Here is a 26,553-nt window from a genome sequence, read left to right on the forward strand (position 1 = left end):
AGCTTTGTATGAACACTGGTGATGAAAGATAATTAAAATAACTAATAAATGAAGTGAGAAACACTATTAAGAAATGGGATACAGGGAGAAGATCATTCTGTTTTTCCTTTTTTTCTTTTCTCGAACTTAAAACCAATGAGTTTTGTTTCAGCTTGTTTATGAAAAAATAGCAGTGGGCATTGAGTGTGGCAAAAAAAGGGTGTTTTATAGAGTGTATAAGGAAAAAATCCCTGTGCTGGGTCAAACTAATCATTCTGGAGTAGTATCCTGTCTCAGAGCAGTCAATTGCCAACACTTTGGGAAAGAGCACAAGAAACAGGCAGGTGCAAAGTAATCTCTCCCAGGCTGCAGTAAATACAGCACTGGCTTACCTCGGACAAGAACAGTTCACCCATTCTGGGGCACTTTCCAGAGGTGAGGCTCCCTTTCCTGTGAACGTGGTTATGTTGGGCAACACCACAGGTAAGTCTTCATAAGGCACGGGAACAGTGCCGCATGTCTGGCAGTGAATGATTGGAATGGGCGTTCCCCAGTACCGCTGCCGAGATATCAACCAGTCTCTCAGTTTGTCACTCGTTAGGTCTCCACCTATTCTTTTATTTTTGGCCTGCTGAGTAATAGCTTTTAAAGCCTCCTGCCGAGTCATGCCAGTGATCTGATTGGAGAAAAAAAAAAAAAAAACAGAAGAAAAAAGAAAAAATTATACTTGCTGCCAGTGAAAGTGCAAGAACAAACAAAATCAGTTTTCTGAGAGTCAAATGAAATAACAATTTCCTTCTTCCCACTGGATAACGTCCTGCTATCCAAGAGACAATTCACACATTGGATGCTCATTTGAACCTTCTTGCTTAAAGGATAATGCTCTTGATGGTCTGAATAGAACAAGGCTGAGAGTCTTGTAGACCCCTTCAGTTTTTATTGGCAGATATTTGCATTTACTGCTGATATCTTTAACAGTTGCTGTATGCCAAAACTTTCAGAATTCTATCATGAACATAAGGTAGAGACTGAGGAAATGCAAATGTTAAAACAGCTTTCCTTCTCCTATGCACACTTGAGCATTTTCTGTTCTTGCTTTCACCATAACCATTTAGACCCTACCTGGGACATAATGTGTCTGCTACTAAAACACATATTTTCAAGAGCTATATTTAAAGATAAGATTTCTATGTCACTTGAGGCATATATGTTACTACAAGGGCTGAAACCACATTCCAAAGAATTTGTGGAAGAAGGACTAGTATGTTCACTATTGAGACTATGAAATAAGAATCAACTTATAACACACTTCAAATTATTCAGTTTCCATTATACAACTGAGAAAAATACAGAGGAAAGTACAACCTTCATCTCATGTACAAAAGGAAAAAAATTATTTTATTGCTACAGCAGAGCCAACACGTTTCAGTATTACTCGCAGAAATTTGGTAGCATAAGCTTGGCTTGATTAAAAAAAAAAAATCACTTTAATCATACAAAGTATTTGGCATTCTTGAGAAAACAGGTTTAGTTTGCATAGTTATTACAAATTGGAAAGAACTCCATACTTGTATACCCACCTCTGCAGAATTAATGACCTTCTCCAAACCATCTGGCAATGTCTCAATGACTTCAGTTAAAGAAATGCCCAGATTCTTAGCTACTGCAGCATCTTCTGCACTAGTACTAGGAATTCCTAGAAGGGATGAAAACCCATTTCATTTCTATGACACTCTCTTTATAATGACTTCTGCTTTCCCAAAGGAGTTAAAGAAAAGGATTTAAGAACAGTAAAAATGTTTTTGTATCCTTTAAGCAGTGAAATTCCAAGAACAATTATTACAAATACATTTCTCAATTCCTCTGTAATTCAAATGTTCATCAATGTTCTGTCATTCTTTCAGAAAAGTTTGAAAATTTGATGGTTCTGAAAAAACTAAAAATAAAGCCATAAACTTTGGATAGAATTATAGAATTTTCAATGTAGCCATATTATCTAAATGTAATATATTTAAATGATACAAATTTTAATTCTATTTGCTAATATGATAATCAAAGACTAAATGGAGAGCAGAGTCCTCCTGTTTCAATATTAATTTTATCTCTGATTTCATCATTTATTCAAATGTACAACAAACCAACAGTCTCAAACATTACTATCCCTTTAACTTACTACGAAAGACATGATTTGTTTATAAACTCAGGGAAACAATTCAAATAACATCAGTTTGCTATTCAGACTATAACTAGTGAGAACACTTCCTACAACTATTCAGATGAATTACAGAAGTCACACTATTTAAGGCCCCCAATGCTATCTTTTCCTCTGCATTTTATTATTTGGGGCAGTCATGCATTTTAATTCTACTCTGGAGGGTTACCTTTCACAGTGAGTTAAGAAATTTATTAGCTTTATTTATTATCACATGTATTCTGAAATAATATTAAGATACCAACAGATTTATTTTTTCCACAGAGATAGATCTTTCTGCATACTTTTCCCCTTCAATGACAATTTAATTAATAATTTGAACAATCTTGCACAATTACTGTCATCTTTAAAAGGCAAAGAAACTTATTCCAACCAGACAACATCAGCTTGGTTGGTGAAAACTACACAAAAAAGCTCTCAAAATATTTGCCGAGCACATTAGAATTATTAAGGAACTACACTCAAAACCAGCTTAACAATCATCTTAGTTCAGGCAGTGAAATGCCTGCTATACATTAACTCTGCCAATATGTGGAAATTTGGAAGCAGATGACTAAAGACAAAACTCCCCTGTGACAAGCAACTCCTTAACTAGAAAAACACAAAATTGCTATTTTATCTTTCCAGCAGATGTACACTCCTGCCATTTCAAGGCTCTCTTAGAGAACAATGTTTGTATCTTAATTTGTCAGAGAACCCTGCAGCCTGCAACAGGTGACTTCACAATATGCTCTACAAATGGAAAAAAGCGGGTCCCACTTTTTGGTCTGCCTCCTTTTGAAAAGATGATGCTATTAATGTACACTGGCAAAGCTCAACAGCTGGCACCCACAGCTTCCCATGAAGAGCTGGGCTGTTTCCAACAGACATAAGGCCAAGGTATGTGCCAGCAAACTAGAAGATTTTAAGGAAACATAAGATTAGGTATCTCAATTATTTGGCTTCTCCTATATGAGGAAAGACTTTCTCAAAAGCAGATTGAAATGTAAAGTGCAAGATGCAGGCATGTTATAAGCGAGGTAAACAGCCCAAGTGCATAATTTCCATTAGCCCTGTGAGGGCCATCCAAGACATTTTTGCAGAGTCAGCTGGTTTAATGCAGTCCAGTTGTGCAAGAATAGCCAATATTGGCAGCAGTGAAAGCAGCAGCCCCAGGACAGGAAAGAAGTATCAGCAACAGGGAGGCAACAACAGGAGTTAAGGGGTAAGGAATGTACTGCAAAAAGGGAAGAAGAAATAACTATTTCCCATGAGGACTGGCATAGAACATTGCCTTCTCAATGTAGCTGAGATCACGGCAAAGCACAAGAGTAAACAAAAAGCTTGGTGGGTGCAGATTAAAACAGATGGTTTTTAAAACTTAGTACAATTCCAACTTTGACTTACTAGGACAATCATATTATCTAAGAGTATGTACTTAGCTGCCCAGTTTGGGGGACTAGGTTCCCTACCCAGGAAAGGAGTCAGACAGGCAGCTTCATAAGACAACTTTGAGAACAGAAGCTCACTGCAGGCGATTCAGCATCCTCTAGCGACACCCTCCTCCTCCATCTATGGATCCTCAACTCTAAATCAGGTGCCTAAAATTATGGGAATGCTACATGAGAGATAAAGGATCTAACTGTCCAAGACAACCTGAAAACAATTATTACCTATCCTGAACTATTTTATTGGCCTCAACACAAATACTACTAGATAAAAGTCAAAGTTGGAATTTTTGTACATTTACCATCTGAAGCATTTCTATAGAAGGATGTACATAATTCACGTAAACGTAAGACACAAAAAAAGCCAAAAGTTAGAGTTGTTTGTCAAAAAATGGTACAGTTCTGTTTTGATTAAGGATGCTGAGAGACAGCCAAACACACGTCTTAGGTAACCAATTTTCTTAAGATATGCAGATTCTCAAATTTAGCTCATTAAATGCACTAATTTTATATTTCCATTTAAAATTATCATCCTGTGAATCTCTTCCCCCAGACAGACTCCACATAACTACTTTTCCCTTCCTTCTTCCATATTGAAGAACAGAATTCCAAAGTCCAGGAGAGAGCCTCTGTGTTCAAATATTTACAACAGTATCTTGTGCTCTAACACAGCAACTGAAAACCATACTATTCCACTTACATATATAATGTCACGTACCTATTTTAGCATCAAGAAAATTAGCAAAATTGGTTTTTGCTGAGATGACTACAGGAATCTCCTGATTGGTAAGCAAATTCACAGCTGTCACTGAAGTAAGTGAGTCTGAAAACAAATGTAACAATATGGTAAGTAAAATATAACAGAAGATACACTAAGAACATCACTTACCATTACAAAGCCGTTTATCTTAAACTTACATGAATTTTAAATAACAATTTTCTTTAAAAAAGAAAGAAAATGAAAAACCTATTCACATTTCTAAAAAGCTCAGATGTACTAAAATGCTCGGGAAGTCAGACTGATAAATTTTCATGATTAGAAAACATACTTGTAACAAGCACCTGAATAAAAGCAGAGTAAGATTTGGATTATAAGAAAAAAATTGAGTCTTTGATCAAAATACAGCCTGCTGCAAGTTGTATGAATTGGCTTGAGTAAGCCCTGATTTATGTACTAGCATACAGTGCTACAAAATCCCACCAAAAAATCAGATGAAACTGCATGGGAGCATATATCCTTATGATTTAGTTTCTTAAAGAAGAACTACAAAGCATGTGAATTTTTTTTTTTTAAACCTGTGTTAAAAACCACCTAAGTAGCCTATTGATTTCCAAACAGGATATTCATATTCATATTACAGATGAGGAACCCAATGTCCACAAGAAAGGGGAGATAGGAGAGGAGAGAATTAAGGGTGAGAACTAATAAACTGAAATTGATTTACAATGTGCAGATTGGGTGGCTCAGCAAGAAGAAAACCAAACCTGAATATTCCAAATTTTGAGGATTCAAACCCCAGATTTCAATTTGGACCTATTTCTAACTTTTTCAGTGCCTTTAAGTTGATGATAATTACAATCTAATATGGGCTGCTAAGATCTTCCTTTCACCTTTCTTCAGAGCTAAGCTGAGGCTATGAAGTCTTGTATTGCAATGCATAAAACCTGCTCGTAGTAAAGTAACAGCAGTTTTGAGAACAGGGCTGTTCTCATATCTCATCATGCTTCTTAACACAAATGATACATTTATTTATTTCTGTTTACTACTTTTCCAAATTTCAGATGTCTGAGATAGTGATATGATAAAGAAAATTTCCACATTCACACCACTGTGCACAGCTTTCCTCTGTTTAAAAAAAGTACAAAAGGGATAATTTCATTCTTTAAAAGCAACTAACTAAAAAGCGTCATAAGCAGGAAGCTGAGTGGGTAGGACACTGCTTTTAAAAATAACTTCTCTCTTCCACCCAGCAATAATTTTCATTTTATTCCAGAATCCAAAATAATAACTCCAGTTTCTGAAGGTGCTCTTCCCTGTGCTCATTTGCTCACATTGTTATCATCATAACTGGAAAGAGCTGATGGTACAGGTACAAATGTAAGACAATGTATGCAGAGTATTATAATGAGATAATGAACAACGTAACAATCAAATCTTTATCTCAGACACCTCCTGCTGTCAAAACTATTAGACTTACCAGATTCTAAACTAACATACATTTTTGCAGGCAAAAAAAATTGGATGTTTGACAACTGGTTGTTCCATCTATTTAAATAATAATAGCCTAAAATACAGACCTGTACTTCAAGACTAAAGGTTTTAGAACTTTCAGTTACTGTGCTATACGACAGCTTTTTTTCTCTCCTAGAACACACCAAAATATATCTTCCTAATTATTTAAATGAGAACACAGTGAAACAAGAGCATTACAAGACAACGTCCATTGAAAAGAAAACAATTACACTTAATTAAATTAAAATTTCAGTGTTCCTGAGGAATTTTTTAAAAAAGTCTTGGTTGATGTGAAAACAACACCATCCAAAATTTCTTTTTATTTAAATGCCATCATTGGTGTTCATATGTAAAACCCCAATCTCAGCTATTTTCAACTGAAGGATGTCTGTAAGTATATTCACAAGTAGCAGGAGTACACAATAGCAGAGTTTGATTCTGGAATTGTGCCTCTTTTTTGAGAACTTTTGGCTGTTGTTATTTCAACTGAGAGTTTCTTAATTTAACTCAACTGAAAGCTTTAAGCTTCTTGGTTTCCACTTTAAAAACAATATAAAAATATACCATTGTCCTTATTAAAAGCAAATTTTGCACTTCCGTGGTTTGGCTTGAAGCACAAGATCCAACGAAGGTAAAGGCATGTGCATGGATGTGTTTGTGCAGTTAGTGCTTTGATTCAGTTTAGCTGCAAGAACTGCAAATTTGTTCTCCAAAATTCTCCAAGCTTTGCTCACCTCTTAGACAAGGGCTCTATGTACTCAACACAGTCAGGCTCCATTTTTTTTTCTACTAGCAAGCAAACTTTTTAAAGGTAGAAATGAAGCACTCAAAAAAGCAGGTTCTGTACAACCAACACAATTTCCCATAAGATGCTGTTGACAACAGATGTTATACAGACAATGAAGCCTCATCTTTACCAGTAAGGCAAAAAGAAAATATTGAACACCAGCCTGAAGCAGAAACAAAAAATTTTATATTTACTCTTGTCATTTTCAGGTTTTCCAAACAACAAAAAAATACTAGACTATGGATGCTAAATACAGGCAGAAGTGGTGGTAGGAGCCTCTAGGAAAGCAGTCAACAACAATTAAAGAATTATCAGTTGACTGTGCAAGCCATGAACTGCCATAAGGATACTCTGAATTTACTCCACTAGAGTCTCATATTAACTAAGGATCTGCATAGTAGAGTATTATTTTACTATCTATCAGTGATCCACTTTGCTATGTATTAGTGATCTTTAGATTCCTTATGACAGGAAGAAATCATCACTGGTGCAAGAATTAGTTCTGCTGTCTTTGTGCTAATGACAAATTACCATATAGATGTGAGATTTTCCAATGGGCTGACACAGTCAAATTTGGACTATTCATTTCTGGTACATGAGGAAAACAAGAATCTGTTCCGTTGCTTTTATATACTATGAAGTGTTACAACTATTATAAAAAGAAGAATTCTAGCATAGCTGCTCTTGCCACATCTGAAGATCTGAAGCCAGGACAGGCTGATGTGACACTGTGTGACACATAGCAAGAAAAAAAGGCCTGCTCACTGTCAATAGGAACAGCTCCTGCTCAGCTTGATACACATTCTCTAAAGATCATTCTTTATAATTGTTGCTCTTCTACAACAAAATGCAGTATGAGAAAAATACCACCTTTCCCTGGGATGAACTCCCTCTGAAAGACTTCCTTGAGACTGCTATTTCCATACAGCAGTCTGTGAGTTGGTAAGATATATAAATGGGAAGCTCCATAAATGGCTTCAGGTGTATAGGTGTAAGCTGCTAGCTTCTCTTCTGTTACTTTGCCATTAACCTGAAAAAGAGCAGAAAAAAATTCCCACTGGAAGTGCAGTGGTTATAGATTTCCCTTCCTTTTTCTACAGTTAACGAGTCTACATCACCCTACAGAAATACACAGTTCCAAATATCAAAGCTGGACACATTCCCACTACAGAAATTTTCCAGAATCAAACCTTCACAAAACTTACTTTCAAAGCCTTGAGAAAGTTGCTTTACAGTCTTGTCTTAGTTTATCCAAATATATCTATAATAATATAATTCTAATCCCATATGTAATATTGCACTGTGCTACTGAGAGAGATTCAATCCCTGGCTTAAGCAACCCGGAATCCTTCTATTCACTTTTAATATACATGCCTTGCTTCCAAGAAACTGGAATGAGATGTTACCTCTGAAACTAAAGAGAATTTAGGATTTTCTAAGCTACAATATGACTTTACACCATACTCCTCTGATGAAGTGAATGCTCCAACTTATGTACAGAAATAAAACAATAAAAGAACATGCCACAACAAAGAACTGGACATAAAACGTAAATAGTAAATGTCAAAGACTTTTTAAGAATTACCACCTGGAACTATCAACAAGGTTTATATCTTAGATCAACTAACTGTGGAGTATATGGGGGTCTTAGAAGGAGATTTTTCTGTAATAAGTATTAATATAAATTTTCAGAAACAATTGGTAAAAACAACTTTAATACAAAAATGCATCTTTTAGCAGGGTGCAAATCAGAGGTATTTAGAAGGTTTAATTTGTCCCAATTTGAAGTTTCCAAACATTCAGTATTTTAAAATAAGAAGTCACTTTTAGAATGTTAGACCAGAGTAATAATAAGCACAATAAAGCTTTGAAGTACAAGGGCTGAAATTCAGACAGGGTCTCTGAAAACCTCTTCTGTCACTACCGTATTCATGAAGCCTTGTTCATCTCTTGACAAAAAAGGGAAAATCTGAAGTTCTTCTGTAGATAATGATAATTTTTTTCAGGTTTCCCTTTCCTTCCTCTTCTTTCTATCTAGACTTCTCTGTAGCTTTATTACTACCTAATGGTGTCGTTTCCATTATTTTAATTAGGGTATATAGTAAATGAAATAAAATGTAAGCAAAGCAGTTTGCCTGAGGTCAGCCTGGGTCTGACAGAGAAGGTGCCATGCAGAGAAAAGCAAAAGCCCAACCAGATCCCAGCTGACATGTGCAGTGCTACTTGATAATGCATTTGGCACAAATGTCCTGGCTTTTAGGGGAGCTTATTAGCTGGCATGTATTTTGGCATAAATATACACAGCCAATTTGCATCCATTTGAACACACAAACCCTTTCCTAAGGAGGATAGCAGCGAGGATCTCTTCAACCCACAAGTGGTGTTCTTCAGGAATCTGTGCTTGTCTGCACATGAATATAATAATAATCTTTTTTAGGAGGCTTCAAGCTTTTAAGATCTGAAAATACATTCCCATCACATATTTCAGGGGTTGCAGTGAGCCCAACCAAGAGAGCAGCAATTCTAATTTCTGACTTACCTTTAGCAAGAAGTCAAGAGAGCACCCAGTGCAGTCACCTATCCAATTCGCTTGCATTTCTTTAATACCATACCACTCAGGGAGATCAGATAAAGCATCAAACATGGCCTTAAGCAATAAAAGAAAGAATTGGGACATTCAGCTTTTGTAAGCATACAAATTAATACTATGGGTTTAATTATAACTAACAGCAAAATGGTAAGGTGCTGGTAAAAACACTGGAAGAGGTGTTTTTATACTGCTGCTGTCTCAAATTAATCTCTCTGAGAATAGAACTAACATGGTACAAGCCAGAGGTATATCACTGCCAACGGAGACCCTGTTGTTATTAAACATGACCCTTCCTTTGAGTGGACTAGACCTTAAGATACAGGAACAAAAAACTTGGATGAAAACAAACAGAGAAAATATTCCCAGTGGTTGTAACTTCTGGGAAGTGTAGGTGACCTATTGCACTGAACAAGACGTAAGAGATGTGCTTGCAGATATGAAGCTTACATTTGGATTAGTTGTTTTAGACAATAGCCTAGAGATGGCAGTCAGACAAAAGGCATTAACATGTCCTAAAATTTTCAAGCTCTGACTTAAAACAGCATAATAGTTTCTAGCTATCTATTTTTTCATATTTCATATTGATATTTTACCAAGCACAACAAGCTGTAAAATTGATTGGGATCCTTAGATTGTATCATCCTGCAAAAACAACACTAATCATAATAACAAAGGTTCATATTAAACTCAACAAATATATATATACAATATTATAGTAATATAATTATTGTAAGCACCAGCAATGAAGCTGGGTCTAGAGGGGTCAAGGGTCTAGAGCAAGTCTTATGAGGAGTGGCTGATTCAGCTGTGGATGTTTAGGCTGGAAAAAAGGAGGCTCAGGGGGGACCTTATCACTTTCTACAACTGCCTGAAAGGAGGCTGTAGTGAAGTGGGAGTCAGTCTTTTCCCTCAGGTAACAAATGACAGGACCAGAGGAAATGGTCTCAAGTTGCACCAGTGGAGGATACTAGGAAAAATTTCACCATGGAAAGGGTTGTCAAACATTGCAACAGGCTGTCCAGGGAAGTGCTTGAGTCATCATTTCTGGAGGTATTTAGAAGACCCATAGATGTGGTGCTTAGGAACAGGGTTTACTGATGGACTTGGCAGCGCTGGCTTAATGGCTGGACTTGAGGATCTCAAAGGTTTTTTCCAACCTTGATGTCTCTATTTTATGCAGCAATTAAGAAATTAAGTGTTGCCTCCTTTACTAGCCATAATGTCCAACAGCCAACTTGTAACTTCTATGTGTATTTGCACTCAACGAGAGAGAAATCTATATATTTATGTGCTTTCTGATGTGTGGAATGGAAGCATAATAGTCTATTCCAAGTCAACTAGTATTCGTCTAAACAATGTGAATAGCATGATTTTAATAAATGGCATCTATAACAATGTAAAGGAGAAGACAAACAGATAACTTAAAGTTCATCTCATTTTTCACTTTGTAACACTTCACATTTTCGTTATGAATACTGCGACTGTCCAAAATCTTTACTTTGGCAGAAGTACAGCCAGAGGCATGAGTCACTTGGACAGATGGTGAATATGCTGAACAATTACAGTTAAAATCTAAGAATAAGGCAACATGTTGAATAATTTCTCCTTCAGCTCTGACTCCCAACATCAAATGTGCAAGCTCTTTATTATCTCAGTAATTGCTAACAACCTGCAAGGATGGACAGTAGCTATTACGTGCTGCTCAAACTAAACAGTAGGTAGTTGGATAATTAATGACTGTACAATTAATTCTTCTAAAGAATGTGTTTCAAGTTCTGTTTTAATAATATTCTTAAATAATTTCAAAGTGAGATGCATAAAAGTTACTGTTTACTGTTTAGTTACTGCTCTGTTGTATATCTGTCATTCAAAATACAACAAAAGGCATGTCCTTCATAACTCGTAATATTACACCACCACTTGGGATTATTATTGCTTTCTACATCTTTAAGAATCAAACCAATTTATTGATGATTTATAAAGAAAATGTTAGACTTTTGGAGGGGTTTTTATCATACTATATCTTCAATCAGTTTTAACTGACAATTGCAAGCATACTATATCACAGAGAATTCAAAGTTCTGAGTATTCTCATTAATTGTACTGTTGCAGAGACAACTAAGCCTTATTTACCATGATCAATCCATGTACTTATATAACTACGAAAGAATAATGAATAATTGGAGATCTATAGAGAGATACATACACACAATAACCAGACATATTCTTTGTAAGACCTTTATGCATTTTAGAAAGAATGAAATTGTGTCAGTACCCGCAGAACTGGCTGTTCACATTAGGTATCCATTCTAATCAACATTATATTTTGCTGGCAGAAGCAGCTAAATGTGCATGTGTTCTACTGAAACTGTACAGCCTGTAACTGCTTCCCAGCAAAGCTTCCTGGATGTTTTTTCACTACAGTATTCATACACCAAGGTTGTCAATACCAGCATGATCATGATTTTGCTCTAATTCATTGGTCTTATTAGAAGCTACAGGCTAAAGTTTGTCTTAGCTCAGTTCTTCTCTTGATAATGCAATTACTTCATGCAACTAAATACAAGAAGAGCCAACTTTACTTCATCTGAATGAAGATAACTAAGCTTAATCTGCATGATGATGCAGCCTAGCAGGGTTTGCAAACACAAATCCTTTATAACTTAATTTACACATAAACAGTTTAGTGTTTACCCAAGCAAACAAAAAAACTTCAAAAATTTTCAAAATGGAATTATGATTCTCAGGTTTTTTGTACTCAACACACTCCTTTGGTTTCTTGTCAAGACTTTGAAAAGCAGGTGAAGCAGAAAATGACCATGCAAACCACAAACAATTTACTTGGTGTTACAGAAGCAAATAATATAGAGTATGCACACCACTAGCATGTTAGTAAGTGTTTCTGAATGATAACCTAGGATACTCACTAGAAGGGAAGTAGAGAAACATTAATTCTTACACACAGAAATGCACTTGTACATTCACAATCCATCCATGTAAACTAGGAGCTTTTAAAAAATAGATTAAGGAAAATCCTTTAAAAAAACTTTTAATTTTCAAATGCAATTGTACTACACCCTGCAAAATATAAGCCTACAAATTTATGTTAAAACTATTACTAATAAAAAAAATTACATGTAGACTGTTTGGGTATATGAAACTCCTGACCAGTGCTAGCATAGAAATTCCTGAGTACTTTAAGCTAGTATTTGGAAAGGTAGATATTCATTCAATTGAATTTTACTTCCATATTCTTTCTTAAAAACCATGGCCATATTCAGTAGAAAATATTCTGAATCAATAACGTAGTCCCATGAATTCTGCTCCAATTTTTTTTTTTTTTTTCAATTTGCCAATCTTGGCAGTGTTCAAGGCCTGGTTGGATGGGGGCCTTGAGCAACCTGGTCTAGTGGAAGGTGTCCCTGCCCATGGCAAGAGGGGTTGGGACTAGATGATCTTAAAACTGCATTCCAACCCCTTAACATTCTATTATTCAGTAATTACTGATACATTTCCTTAAACAAAAATTCTGATCCTTAAAAATGTGTATATATAACTCCTAGTTATTCCTGCCACAAATTTGCTAACTAGATTTGTTAACACAGAGAAGACAATCAGCAAGAACACTCCCAGCACTCAGGCAAATAAACAAAAGTAAAACCATGTTGGAGTCTGCAGGGGACGAAGAACAACAGCAGCATTACAATCCAGTAAGCAAAGAGTGATAAGATTATCAAATAAACTCAATTTTCAAATTTCTGATGATGACTTAATAGTGAGAAATTTGGAAACATTAGGTAGCAGAGTCTTTCTGCTTTCATTTTTCATTACTTGAGAAGAGACAAGAAAACTTCAAATGCAAACATCTAATTACAGGAGAAATTACTCCCATCTTAATTAAACACAAGTCAAGGAATAGCATAAATACATTTTGGCAGTCTTTCAGATCTAAAGACAGATGGACTCAGGAAAAAGCCAAAGAAATCGAAGTTGTGTTTAGAGATGAGAATGACTTAAAGGCTCTTACACCTGAAGAAGTTGGAGATTGAGGATAAACCAATATTTCACAGGATTTCTTTACTCTTTCAGAACATACAGAAAATTCTGGCACAGACAGAAGATGAAAATCAACTACCTCAGATGATCAGAGAGTAACAAAATCAAGATGAGTTTGCTGAAAATTCATCACAGACAATGATGACCAAGCCTGAAACTAGAAGTAACACACTGTATGTGGAAAACTGGTCTCACATTTCTAGCTGTTTAGTCTGCTGAAGATTATGACAGAAACAGAACTTCAGTTAGGCAAAAAAGATCCAGAAAATCCAAGAACATAAGTGCTTTACAATTTCCCAAGAGCATCTCAACTCCAGAAGTCCCTCTGCTTGTAGTTCAAAGAAGGATTCTGCTGAGTCCCTAGAAAATTCAGTCTCTTACTTCATCAACTAAAATTTTTAGTAAATCAATACCTGCTACTAATTTCATACTTAGTGAGAGTAATTTAACTCCTCTATGATAGTAAATGAAATAAAGTGAAAAATCTAAACATAAGCTATAAAGTCAAATGTACTCTTTTTTTAATGAAGACACTTTAATGATGTTTGACACATCTGCGAGATAACAACAAGACTAAAATAAAAAAGCCAGAAAAAGGTTGCATTTCAGAAGAATTCAATTAATTAGTAAAATAAAATTGCATTCTACTAAATTACAATAAAATTTAAAAGCTTTGCTTCTGAGCAAGAGTCAAATAAATATCCAAGCTCTGTTTGGATTAAAATGAAATCCTTCACTTTATTTGATCAAACTCCCAAAAGAGCAACCAACCGTAAACTAAAGATTACATGAAATTATTTAATACAACTTATTATACTTACATATATTAAAGTACAAGAAATTAAAGCTAGGCTGCTCACTGTTTTATTTTGCACTCTATTGCACAGTTCCAACTATGACTATGTGGTACGGCTTCTGCTGGTATTTAATATCTTCTTGTTTTACTATTTTTTTCTCCTTCAGTAGTTTCTGTCTGTACTTTTTTAGGTCACTCTTGACTTTTATTTCCCATATGTGAAGAATACTGAAAACATACATTAAAGAGGAGCAATTACACAGATACCATGTATACTTAAAATTCTTTCTCATAAATGTCTGAACTGTCAGCAGTTTTCCCATTTCCTTATCCTACAATTTATGGTCAACAAACACCTCTGATGTGATTACACAGAACTGAGGCAAATAAATGATTCCTTAAAAGCAAAAAGTAAATCCAGAATTGTTCTCCAGATTTGCTCTTAAGAGCTGTTCCCTGCTTAAATTAGCAAAGAGAAGATATTCCCTTTCCAATATAATGAAGTATATCTTTGTGATGAGTAATTGATTCCATAAACGTAAAAGCTCTCCAAAACATTTGTTATAATTTTTAATAGTACAGAGTAATCACTGTTTTGATTAACCTTATACCAACAGGAACTTAAATTTATATTGCTGTACCATCAAATGAGATACTGTGTTTAAACAAAGGTGAAAAGACCAGCCTGATCTGGATATCCACAAACAATTTTCTGTCTTGCCAAGCTGACAAAACAGGTGCCATTTTTTATTAATGAAGAGCTAAGCAAGCTGAGGGAGCACTGCTCTTGGTCCCTGTCCAGGAGACAGCTCTCAGCCTGACTCAAGAGTTTCAAAGCGAGGTTTATCAGGCCTGTTCAGTTGGGAGAAGACAACTGTGAGCTAGACTCCAAGTGTGGGAATCAAAAAAAATCACACATAAAGAATGAAAAAGAGCCAGCATTTCAGTTCTCCTCAGTGATGAGGCATTACCTCCTGCTAGGAAATCCAAAGTGCTGCCAAGACTTAACATCCTGAAATGCAGTACTTCAGTTTCATTACATTTCATTACCATTCTGTTTAATATCTCAGAAATAAAATACAAAATAAAAAAAATCAAGCAAAACACAATTACATTAAATAATTCCAAATCTATTCAGATGAGACAAAAGGGCTGTCAGATGCAGTGCAAAGCCAGAGAAAAGCTGAAGAACTGTAGTTCATTTGCTGTTTTCCCTCCACAGAGTCAGCACCATGCCCAACATCTGTGTTCCTGCAACCCACAGAAAATGAAAAGGGATTATCTCATCTCCAAATGTCTGTACAAGAAAAATTAACTAAGAAAGGGTACTACTTATCTGTATGGTAACAGTAAATTAAAACGGTAGAATTTTGTTGGTTAGGTTCCCCAGGATTCGAATTAAACAGACCATCCTATTGCTGTGCAAAAAAGGGAGATGATTTAAGGCAAAACTGGAAGTTTTGAAGTTGCTTCTATTTTATTTTATTCTATTTATTTTCCAGCTATTTGAATGATTTTTTGTACAGTAAAATGTGAAAAAGAATTGTATAGAATTAATTTAGGAAGAACAGGGACTATAAAAAGACTAACCTTGCCAATTCTGATTTGAGGACTCAGTTGACCATGCATAAAAACCTTCATAAAAGCAATTTACAGGTACACAGAGAAAATACTAACATTTACAGATAGATTTTCCCAATGAATCTGTCTACCAATTCAGCAGGGTAACCATAGCAACTAAATGTTTTAGCTTAAACATCTTAAATGCACAGACAACAATTTGAATAATAATGCCATCAGTTAAGGCATTATAGTTTTACCAAAAAAATACGTCAAAAGAAAAATGACAATTAAAATGTTCTCTAAAAATCCATAAAAGCTGCTAGACCATTTCATATGTACTTGACTGTTTAAAAAATGGGTCACAATTACTTTATTACTTTACAGAAGCAGAATGCTTTCTGCTAAGCATTAAAAGCACAGTTAATATTTTTGCCCTTTGAACAATACTCACTGCCGATGGTAAATTCCATGTGAGCCAACACTGCTCTGTTTGCAATTTTTATTGCAAGAAAGGAATATGAGCTGATGTAGTAACAACAAAGAAATCAAAGCAAATCTACAGGAGATGATTCCTCTGGACACAACAGAAATCTGAAAAACAGTGTATGTAGGAATGAAATACTGACTCCTGTAACACACGACCTCACAGACCACTACTGATCATGTAACTCCTGGTTGCTTTTTGACCAGCAATGTAAGCACTGCAGATGAAGATTACTCTGATTAGTTTTTATTTTCATTAAGGTCATGAGATACAAGGGAAAACATAAAATGATAAATGGGCAAAAGCGAGGAACACCAATGACTAGAACAGGTCACCAATATACACTATAAATAGGCTGAAAAGTTACCACAAAATAATTTGTGGATGCTACAAGTAGAAAATAGGTTGTATCCATACATATTCAGCCATTATTGCTAGCTGGTAATTTGCATGAAGAATTAAGGGATAGAAGATTAATTAAATGTATTTTAAATGGAACTTTTTCTATGAAACAAGGTTATGGAAATACTTATATTTTCCTCTAAGCCACACAGGAATGGAGTGAGTTAACAGAAATAAAGTGGTTTTTTTTCAAAATACTTTCCCACTAAATCAACTTATAGAACACTCAAGTATAACTCTGGGAAGGAATAGGAAACAGATTTGCAGAGAGTCGTCTTTCAGAAAAAGGGCAAGGAAGGTAAAACTTTCTGACATTTGGTCTTGAATTTCTGTAAACTTTTCAGAAGAAATATTAGTCACCATTGAAGGCACAAGATAAAGGTGACCAGAATCAAGTGGCTTTCCCCACAATACACCAAAACCAGATAAAGGCCTGAATGTAAAAAAGATGAGTGAGACACCCATAGAATTCTAACTCTCTAAGTCTGAAAGTAGCCAAAGTTGGAAAAAAAATACAAGTCTTCCCCAAAAGGTGCAAGGATTAAGTTACTCTCAGATAGTCTCTTAGTGACTTCCAATTTTTTAATTTCAAACTAAGAAGGAGTGGAACTTCAGTGGATAGAAGAAATCTAGTCATACAGCTCACTGAAAACCTGATCCACTTAGCTCTCTACCTTTTTCCATACCTAGGAAAAACACCTCACACAAGGAAGGATTAAATCTGCTCTGTGCCTGTGAACTTGTCCAAGCTGTGAGGAAATAAGGGGCCATGTGTGTTCTGATACAAATTCTGGCAGTACAGCTCAAAGACCTAAACACTGCTCTACACTGACAGAAAATGTAGATCTTTGGATCCGAGTGACTTTGACCATGCTAACCTGACACCATTTTGTCTTAACCTTCTGGACACCTTTTAAAAATCGGAATTGGAGAAAAGATGTTCAACAGGCAACTGACTCAGAAATGGGGAATAAAGGACTCAGGACCAGAAAAGTTCTGGAAGGGCAGGTTTCTATTTCTATTAGTGTTCTAATGCAAAACAAGTTGACCACGGATTTGAAATCCCCAGGCCCATTACAGATTTTTATAATGTCCCCTCAGATATCCCTTTTACAGGAGTCAGGCATATGAATTATCAAACAACTGACAAAAAAGGGAAGTGAAATCCATAAAGAACTGAACTGCTGTACTAATTTATCATTAGAGGCACAAATATCTGAACTGCAAAGAATTTCAGGAAAACAACGTTGTAGTGGTAGTGGTTCTGGTCTGTTATGTAAGCCTGGAAAATCTCTTTATGGAAATAAGTGTCTTCAAAATCAGGAAATAATCTCCCCTGCTGAAGTGAAGTATCATCACCACTAATGTTATCATCATGAAATTGTATTAGCAATTAAAGATCTTTAGCTTCTTAGAGTTAAAGAAATGTCTCTATCCTCCACACCTATTAGGACTAGCTCCATGGGATCTGGACCCTTCACTCCAAGAGGAAAGGCTCTGTAAATGATAAAGGTAAATGCAGGTCTCCCTCTCGATAAAGCCCAGTCTCCTGGCAAGAGCTTTTGAAAAGAGGTGGGGAAGAAGGTTTGAGGAATAGGCTGGGAAGAGTGGTTGCTGTAACTGCGGTGTTCAACAATGCAGGACAATATGGATTCAGATCAACTGTAAACAGCCTGAATCCAAAGAAAGGGGACAAAAGAAACAGACTTAGGAGGAAGGATTCATGGCTCTTACCACTCCTGGAGAAGTACTGGCATGACTACCATAAGGAATGAAGAACTGTGCAAGGATGTTTTGAGGATAATTAGTCAAATTATTCAGAAAGAGAAGCCGAAGTTGTAGCATTTCAGATCTGTAATTTGGCTCCTGTCAAATGCTAGTGTGAAGCTTCCTGATTATGTCAGTGTGCACACAAAGTTTTTAAGAGACTGAAATACTTTGCCACTATTAGCTCAGATACAGTCTCCCTCCAGTGGACTGTCTTCAGTTGTGGCTTGCAGTTCATGGGCCATTCAGAGTCATATGGCCAAAAGAGTCTTCTTCAGAAAGTAAAACGCAACATGCTATGTTATCTAATCCCTTGCAACTTGAAAGAAAAAAAATTACCAAAGAAGAGACTTTATTTGTCTTAATCTTCCAAGCATGAAATCCATCTACTATCAGATATTGGACTTCATATAGCAGAGTCTGGTAACCTGCTATTCCTATTTGAAAGTTTGGGGTTGGGGGGAAGTTATTTTTCCCTGTCTACAACCAAATGTTTAAAAGCCTTGCCAAAAGAAGCAGAGTGAGACTGTTTAAAAAGAACCACAGCAACAAAAATAGGAGTGAGTGGAGGGTGAGTAAAAAGGAAAATCCAAACCACCTGCTGATTCTTGGTAGCATCTGTCACTGTACAAGAAGTGGGAGAACATGAAGGTAATGCTTGCCAAAGCACTTGAGCTGGAAGCAGTATGGCATCATTCATCGATCTGGTTGTATCAGCTAGCACAGACCCTACAGAATATCAATCACGAACAGAAAAGAATAGGAATTGATACAAATGTTCTTCCTGAAATGAAAAGCAGAAGCAGCTCTTATTCATGTCACTAAGATGTTCAAGAACAAAAGGTCACTTGCATGTTTGCCCTTCACGTAGGTAGGGAACATGGCAGTCTCCTGAGGTGAAATCTTTGCGGGGAAGATGACAGGGTGTTTTAGAGGTAAAAGCTCCTTCTTATCATAAGATTAGTCTGCTTACTGGGGAATGACATGATGGAGATGTAATCTGCCCAGGAGATTGTGCTTTTCCTGTAACAGCATTTCTTAGGTAAGAGACTAAATACAAAAGATAAATCCTTCCTAGTGGAGGGTGGATATTGAGCAAGAGGTAATAATTCCATAAACCAAGGGTGTTCTCAAGATTACTGAAAAGCTCCTCAATCTTGTCTTTTGGTCTTGATGAATAAAAAATTATGGCTGATTCACCCCTCTTAAAGGGACATAAGTAATTGGGTACCAGCATGTGTACAGACCAGAAATACCAGCCATTGCTTCCTACAACCTGTACAGAGACAATAGACAAAAGACATATCAGTAAAGGTAGAAACTCCAATGAATCTCCAGCCTCAAACTGAGGGAAACAGTGAGTTAGGACAGACCCTAAAATATCACAAAGGTCATAATGAAATCTGATGAAAAGGAACTGAAAATAAAAAGCTCAGAACATTGTGTTTATTTTGTGATTGTGCAGACATGCTCCATTTTTCCTCCAGCTATTGCAAATGTTCCCTCCTTACTGCCAGAACAGGCAGTACAATCAAAAAACATGTATGTCAAGTACCTCTTTGCGTATGAAGAATCAAAGCATCAGGCAGGATATCTAAAGTTTTTCTCCTTATTATGAATAGACCTAGACAGAGACACAGATTTCTTCTCCTTGGATGATGGTGGAAATTTGGTTTCTTGAATCTGAGACTTGGGAAAAGGATCAAAGACGAATTTTTAATATTTTCTTGGGAATAACTTTCTCAATCTGTACTTGGGGTCTCAATACACAGAGGGAATAAAAACTTCACCCAGACATGATAGGAAGCTGATATTTTCATCTCAGAGAGCATAAAGCCAAAAGTTTTGTTGAATAATTCCTGGGTGTGGAAGCCACATTGTCCCAGCACAATCAAAATTTGAGCTCATAAGAAAAAAGGATGTCTGAATAACTTGAAAAAAAATTTAAATTGCAGATAATCAAATAGAGTATGAAGTAGAAGGTCCAGATGAATCTTCAATAAAAAACAGTTAAAAGAACTATGGTTCAGACACAGGTGGAAATGAATGCTAGGTGTCAGGCTGTACTCCATCGCTAATAAAATGCCCACAAGTCCAATAGGTTGATTCGGCAAACAAGTTTTGCACAGCCCTACACTCAAATATGCAGAAAAGCGTTTGATGGTAAATACGGGACGCTAATGTGTGAATGCAGAATTGATTCATTCACCTCTAATTTGTGCCTTTTGATTTCTTCAAAGCTTAATCCCACACCAATTACTTACAATTCTTAAAGAATTCTTAAAGAAACAGAAAGACTTCAGGGACAATAATTTATATATATACACATACACAGGGATAGATCACACATATTGTTATGCAACTACATATTATTGAAACATGTATCTATAAAGGACCACATTCAGCTTGATTAATATTTCTGGACAAAAAGTCACATCTTTGAAGTGCTACCATAACTTCCAAAAGATGTAGTCTCATACCTTTGCATAAGCAGTTGTCTTGATAAACCACTGTTTGAGGTATTTCTGCTCCACTTTTGCTCCTGAACGCCACGAGCAACCATTGTCATCCACCTGCTCATTAGCTAGCACAGTCTGATCCACTGGATCCCAGTTAACCAAGGCCTAAAAAAAAAATTGCAGGAAGAAAAAATACTTTCAGCGGCTAGTTAAGAACCAGAAACTTACTTTACAGATGCCAAATGAATTATCCAGAAACATACCTTGAAAGTTTACCCGAGTTTCCTATATTTTTAAAACCTCCATTTGATTCAGCAACATGGACTCAGCTGGAAAAGTTTTGAATGTTCATCTTCTCAGAACTCAAAAGACCCAAAAGTACAGTTGCCAAGGTTTGCCTAGACTGATCATGCTAGCAGATAGGCTGACACGTGACTGCTTGACTGTTATATATAAAGTAAGTTCCAACTGACTATACTGCAAACAACATAGTCTGATGCTTAAAAGTTCTTCATTACTAACTGAAAAGTGTTGAGTCAGACTGAGGGGGATGAGTAAACAAGAATGTCCAACTTAAGAGGACAGAATCACAAAGAAGTATTACAGTGGTTAACTATATTTCAAGTGAAACAGTTGATATTATCTGTATGTAACTTCTGTCAACTGTGTGAATTACTTTTGGAATCATCTTTCCTTATCAATACAAATGCATTAAGGAAAATGTAAAGTGAAATTAATATTGGTGTTCAACTCTACAAACCTTGCTTTTTGAGCTTTTGAGTCAACTGAAATAACAAACATAACATACTGGGAAAGGAGCAAAAATCAAACTCACCCTTCCCTAGTGTTGAACAAATCAAAAAGCATCTAAGATCACAAAAGAATCCCATCCAAAAGTGGCATTAAATGCTATACATTAACTTGAAAAAATTACCAGAAAGAAAAAAAAAAAAGCAATCAAAGCAATAGAGTAATTTATTATTTTGAGTGTTATTTAGTATTTGAGCTAAATCAGTCTGACTGAAAAACAGTAGCTACAGTTCCATAGAGATCTAATACATCAAACATTTTTTTTAAATTTCAAATTACTTCTTTGGGTGTGGGGAGAACTTTGTGTCTCAGTCAAAAATTACTAACTGTAGTTATATTGCTCACTTCATCTATCACTGATCACCTTCTGACCAGTTTCCAAACAGCTAATACTGCTTCATTTTAAATATGCTACATATTCTTAGAAATAGTAAATACCACAACCACTTTACAAATTTTATACTGAGGAGAGCCAAAGAAAGATGCAGGGGTTTCTTGCTTAGAAATACTGCTCACAACTGTGTGAGCACAAAGTCTGGCTACATTGATTTATAAAAAATTTATTATCATTAAATGAATGAAAGTTATTCACTGATAAATTTAAACTCAAATGAAGCTTCTGTGAATTCGGACTGGGATTTAAATTTTTAACTTTTTGGCTACCTTTTATCAGGTTATTAAGCAATAACATCACACCAGATTTTATAAAAGCCTCATGAAAATTCATTGGGAAATTAAAAGAAATCAATATATTCCACTATTACAAACCTATTTTCCAGACGTTCAGAAAACACAGCTTCTTCACTAATAATGTAATACATTACGAACGAGGCTCTAAAATAATGATCTTTTAATTTACAAAGTTCTGAAAAAACTCCACACAAAGTTAAAATAACACCTAAAGAGAGATAAATCAGGCAATACTGAGAAGTAATAAAATTCCAGTTGCATAAAGCAGTATTAGCATAAGCTTGTATTAAACTGGCTGTGACTCAAAGTTGAGAAAAAATACTGTTTCTATTTTGATCATATTGTATCAAATTTATGGTGAAAATTTTAGAAGGTAACTGAAATGATTTACATAATTATTTAGCATAACAAATCTTCCTGTTACAACTCATAAAGATATATCTAAATAAATCCTGCAAAGCATAAAGCGAATGTGAATTTAAAAAATCGTCAGCTGAAAGGTCTCGTCTATGAATTTTTTGTTACATTTTGTTCCTTCCATCTCTCACAAGCTTTTGACCAATATCTAGAACCTGGCTAATAAATGAAACCTTTAGTTCCTACTTGTACCTCACAAAGGCAACTTCTTGACAATGACAGCCTCTGAAGCTATGACCCCAGGAAGCTGCTAAAAGTCATCTACACAAAGAAAGCATAGTGCAAAAGCGTTGAGAGCACACCAATTATCTCGCTCTCCTCACTATATCAATGTAGACCATATGCTTTTAAGATAGGATTCATCTTGTCTAACTTTAGGTCTCTAAAGTGTAAGTGTCTATCTCCAGGCTTGCTGTCTCTGGGTCCCCTACAGATTACCGGTATCTGATGGAAGTTACAGAGTCAGGGCAGGTATTAACCTCAGTGAGATACTCACACCTGGCCAGGGCAATAACCTCTACAGTATATTGACTAGATGAGTACTGCAGGAAAAAGAGAGAGGATTTTGCTATGGTGAATAAAGGTGCCCTCTGGATGCTGCAGCACTCAGACAGACATTGTCAATCCTCCATAATTGCAGCTCCTGAACATACTGAGCCTGTGTCTCCCTGCCAGGGTAATTTCTGGACAGACATGCATACTCCTAGAACAGAGCTTTAACTAGGCCAACGCTCTACTTGCCTTAATTCTTATTGTCACAGTAAGGCTATGAATTGTACCCAAGATGAAATTGTAATACAGGAGACTTCAAGCTGTGCAAAAGTACTGCTTAATACACATTGCGGATACACTGACAACATGAGACAAATATATGCTTTAAGTATATATGACCGTTCAAAGAGACCCAGGGTTATGGGCTCTTTCTGCCATCTGTTTCCTGCCAAAAAGCAACTGGTTCATATCCACCAGAGATTACATCCCCTACAGGTTGACAGATGCTGATTTAAATCCTCAAACTGATCCTTGACTTGAAAGCAGATGGAAGTTGGAAGTAGATTCAATCACTGGTATCCAAACACACCTCCAGGATCCCACAGTACTTGGAGCCTGAATGTGAAATTTATTTTGTATATCATTCCCCCTTTGAATGAAGCAGCAAGCCTTGTACTTTTCAGATTCACCTGGGTTCACTTGTCAAGCAAAGAAATTTACAAATAAAAATATGTTTGTTATAACAAAGCTAGGGGTTTAAATGTTTTTATTACAATATAAAAATAATTATAGAAGAAAAAAAAGAAAAAAACCCTAATCCAGCATACTAGAATATATTAAATATTGAGGAGTTTTGCTGGTTGTCATTAAAGATCTCTGAATACAAATGCAAACAGGAAAAATAGCTCAGTAACACCCTGCCATCCTAAATGCTACCTTTCACCATCAATCTCTTTCTCCAGGTTCATAGAATAATTGGAGAATGTTCTTAATTATATCCTATGGGGTTTCCTGGTTTCTACAGAATATAAATGAAATATCAAAGCATATTTAAGAAATCTTAGTTTCCATTTTAAGTTAGAAACATTCACTAAATTGCTGCTTGTTAAAGTGCAGCTGTTCAGGTATTTTGGAACTGTGTTGCCTTGGATATAGAGTTCTCCAGACTGCTCATTCAACATCTTTGTTTCATCTTATGTTTAAGAAACACTGAAACCTTCACTTTTCAGATAGCCTGATACATGTTATTTACAAAATATTATAATTTCTTAATGTAGCAGTAACTGATGAACAGCTGTGATAGTCTTATGACATCTCATACTTCTTTAATATTTTGGAGACCACAAACAGGGTTCAGTAATAGGATGGTTATGCACCTAATCTCCAATTATCCTATCCAACACCATCAGTTCTGAGACAGTATCACAATAATGTTATACAGGTAAATAATCTCACTGCTGAAGAGACTCCTAATGACCACAATGTCATATATTTCCACAAGGGAAGATAAAATCTAGAAAATTCTATATTAAAGCCAGGAAATAAACAACTAAAAGCTATATTCTGATCCTGCATTTCAATGCAAATCTCTGACAATAAACACTTCTGACTTGACTTGCTACAATGGCCATTCACGTTAGTTAGTTAGTTAGTTATAAACTGTTACATAGAAAATTCTGTTATATATATAATTAATTCTATTTTAGAGTGATTTAAAACTAACAGAGCACAATCACTTTATGACTGTGAATGGACAATCCAGAAAAGTGCCACTGACATGAGTGACCTAAATTAGTGTATCTGCAAAACATTGAAGGTCAAACTTTGCACCTACCTCTTTTTGATACACTATCCCAGCTTCAAAAAGCTTAAGAAAGAGATATTGTGTCCATTTGTAGTACTCTGGTAAGCAAGTGGTTACCTCCTGTAGAAATGAAATAAAATAAAGATTCCTCACTCTGAGTATTTTCCTGTGTTGTTTTAACTTAAACAATTAACCCAGGAGTGTATAATATATTCTACAGAGTAAACATTTACGCATGTACTCATGCATAATTTATTCAAACCCATTCATATTTTTATAATGCTCACAATGAGTGATATTCACCTGTACACAAAACCAGAGAACATGAGCTTTGTGAGGGTTTAATGCACAAGGAAAAGTTTCCCTGTTAACATGGAATATAAAACTCTGTAAGATTAAAGCTTATAGATATGAGAACAGAAGATGAATGGAAGTGATCACAGCTGCCTGATCAGGGAAACAGCAAAACTAGAAAAAAAAGTAGACTTCTCTCGAAGAAGCCATCCTAGCCAGGCTGCCTTTTCCCCTGTTCCTCAGCAATGAGAAGCAGGAGCAGAGGCTGTCGATGCTCAGAGGCAGCAGGGAGCTGGCTGATGTGAGGCAGGCAGAGCGAGGAGCCTGCAGCTGAAGATGTGGGTGCAGGAGGACAGCAGAACAGCACCAAGGCTTGGCAGACAGAGCGTGTGGGGCAGACAGGAGGGAACACAGCATAATATTCTGAACTTCAAGATGAAAGACTCAGGAAAGATACCTCACATTCAAAGGTCAAATAAGCAACTGTTCCAAAAGGCAAGGGAGCTCAAGTTAGAAGGATGCTCTAGGTTAAAGTATGGAAAAAATGAGTCATAAAAGTCACAAATAAGGAGGACTGTTATGAAGGAAATAAAGACAGATTAAAATAAAAGACAACATAAGAAGCAGGAATGAGAGTTAAGAGAACAGCAAGCAACAATATCATGGATAGCTTCTTTAAAACTTGAAAACATTTGCTAAATTTTTAGTGAACTCTGATAATTAAAAAATAAGCTACTTACCAACTGCTTACAAAGTTCCATATTGTAAATGTTTGTTCTTAAAAAAACCTAACTGCATTTAAAATAAGCATCTTAATATGCAAAGACAACTAATGGATTCCATCATTACAGACTCCATGTTTTCTCAACACAAACACAGGTTTCACAGGCGCAATGGAAACCCACATACCTGCTTGAAGCGGAAGATGGCTTCTACACTGAACTTCAAATTAATATGAACATCTATTGATTTTAAAGTTACTGATAAAAACTTTATCAGTAAGCCACTGATAAAATTTATTCCATTTGGAGTAGTTATGAAGCATCAGAAATAGCTCCAAATGCGAAATGTCTTTCACGTGGGCTTTCCTATCATCCTAGCTTCCCACTACACACAACTCCTGCAATATCATCTGCTACTCAAGTGACATCTGAAATGCTCTAGCAGAAAATTTTTATTCTTTTTCTACAACTTTATATTCTAGTTGCTTTGAACTTTATATTCCAGTGCTGAAACATTGCTTTTAACAATTAATGTGACCTTTGAATAGATGTGCCTCAAAAGTGTGTAT

The 26,553-nt window shown here is 35.8% G+C and overlaps 1 protein-coding gene across 6 annotated transcripts in view; it reads right to left on the bottom strand.

Annotated features, from left to right (window-relative positions):
* The window catches only part of LARS2 (leucyl-tRNA synthetase 2, mitochondrial), a 97,081-nt gene that overhangs the window by 33,941 nt on the left and 36,587 nt on the right, over nt 1-26,553 (bottom strand). For all 6 annotated transcript variants that reach the window (XM_039548902.1, XM_019285780.3, XM_019285778.3 and 3 more), the window contains 7 exons: nt 24,999-25,088; nt 20,777-20,920; nt 9,178-9,285; nt 7,509-7,668; nt 4,337-4,441; nt 1,560-1,675; nt 372-655 (listed from right to left, as the gene is read on the bottom strand). In XM_039548902.1, the coding sequence (XP_039404836.1) occupies nt 372-655; nt 1,560-1,675; nt 4,337-4,441; nt 7,509-7,668; nt 9,178-9,285; nt 20,777-20,920; nt 24,999-25,088 (1,007 nt within the window). The remainder of the gene's footprint in view (nt 1-371; nt 656-1,559; nt 1,676-4,336; nt 4,442-7,508; nt 7,669-9,177; nt 9,286-20,776; nt 20,921-24,998; nt 25,089-26,553) is intronic.

The sequence above is a fragment of the Corvus cornix genome, chromosome 2 (genome assembly GCF_000738735.6).
Source record: "Corvus cornix cornix isolate S_Up_H32 chromosome 2, ASM73873v5, whole genome shotgun sequence".
Classification (NCBI taxonomy): domain Eukaryota; kingdom Metazoa; phylum Chordata; class Aves; order Passeriformes; family Corvidae; genus Corvus; species Corvus cornix.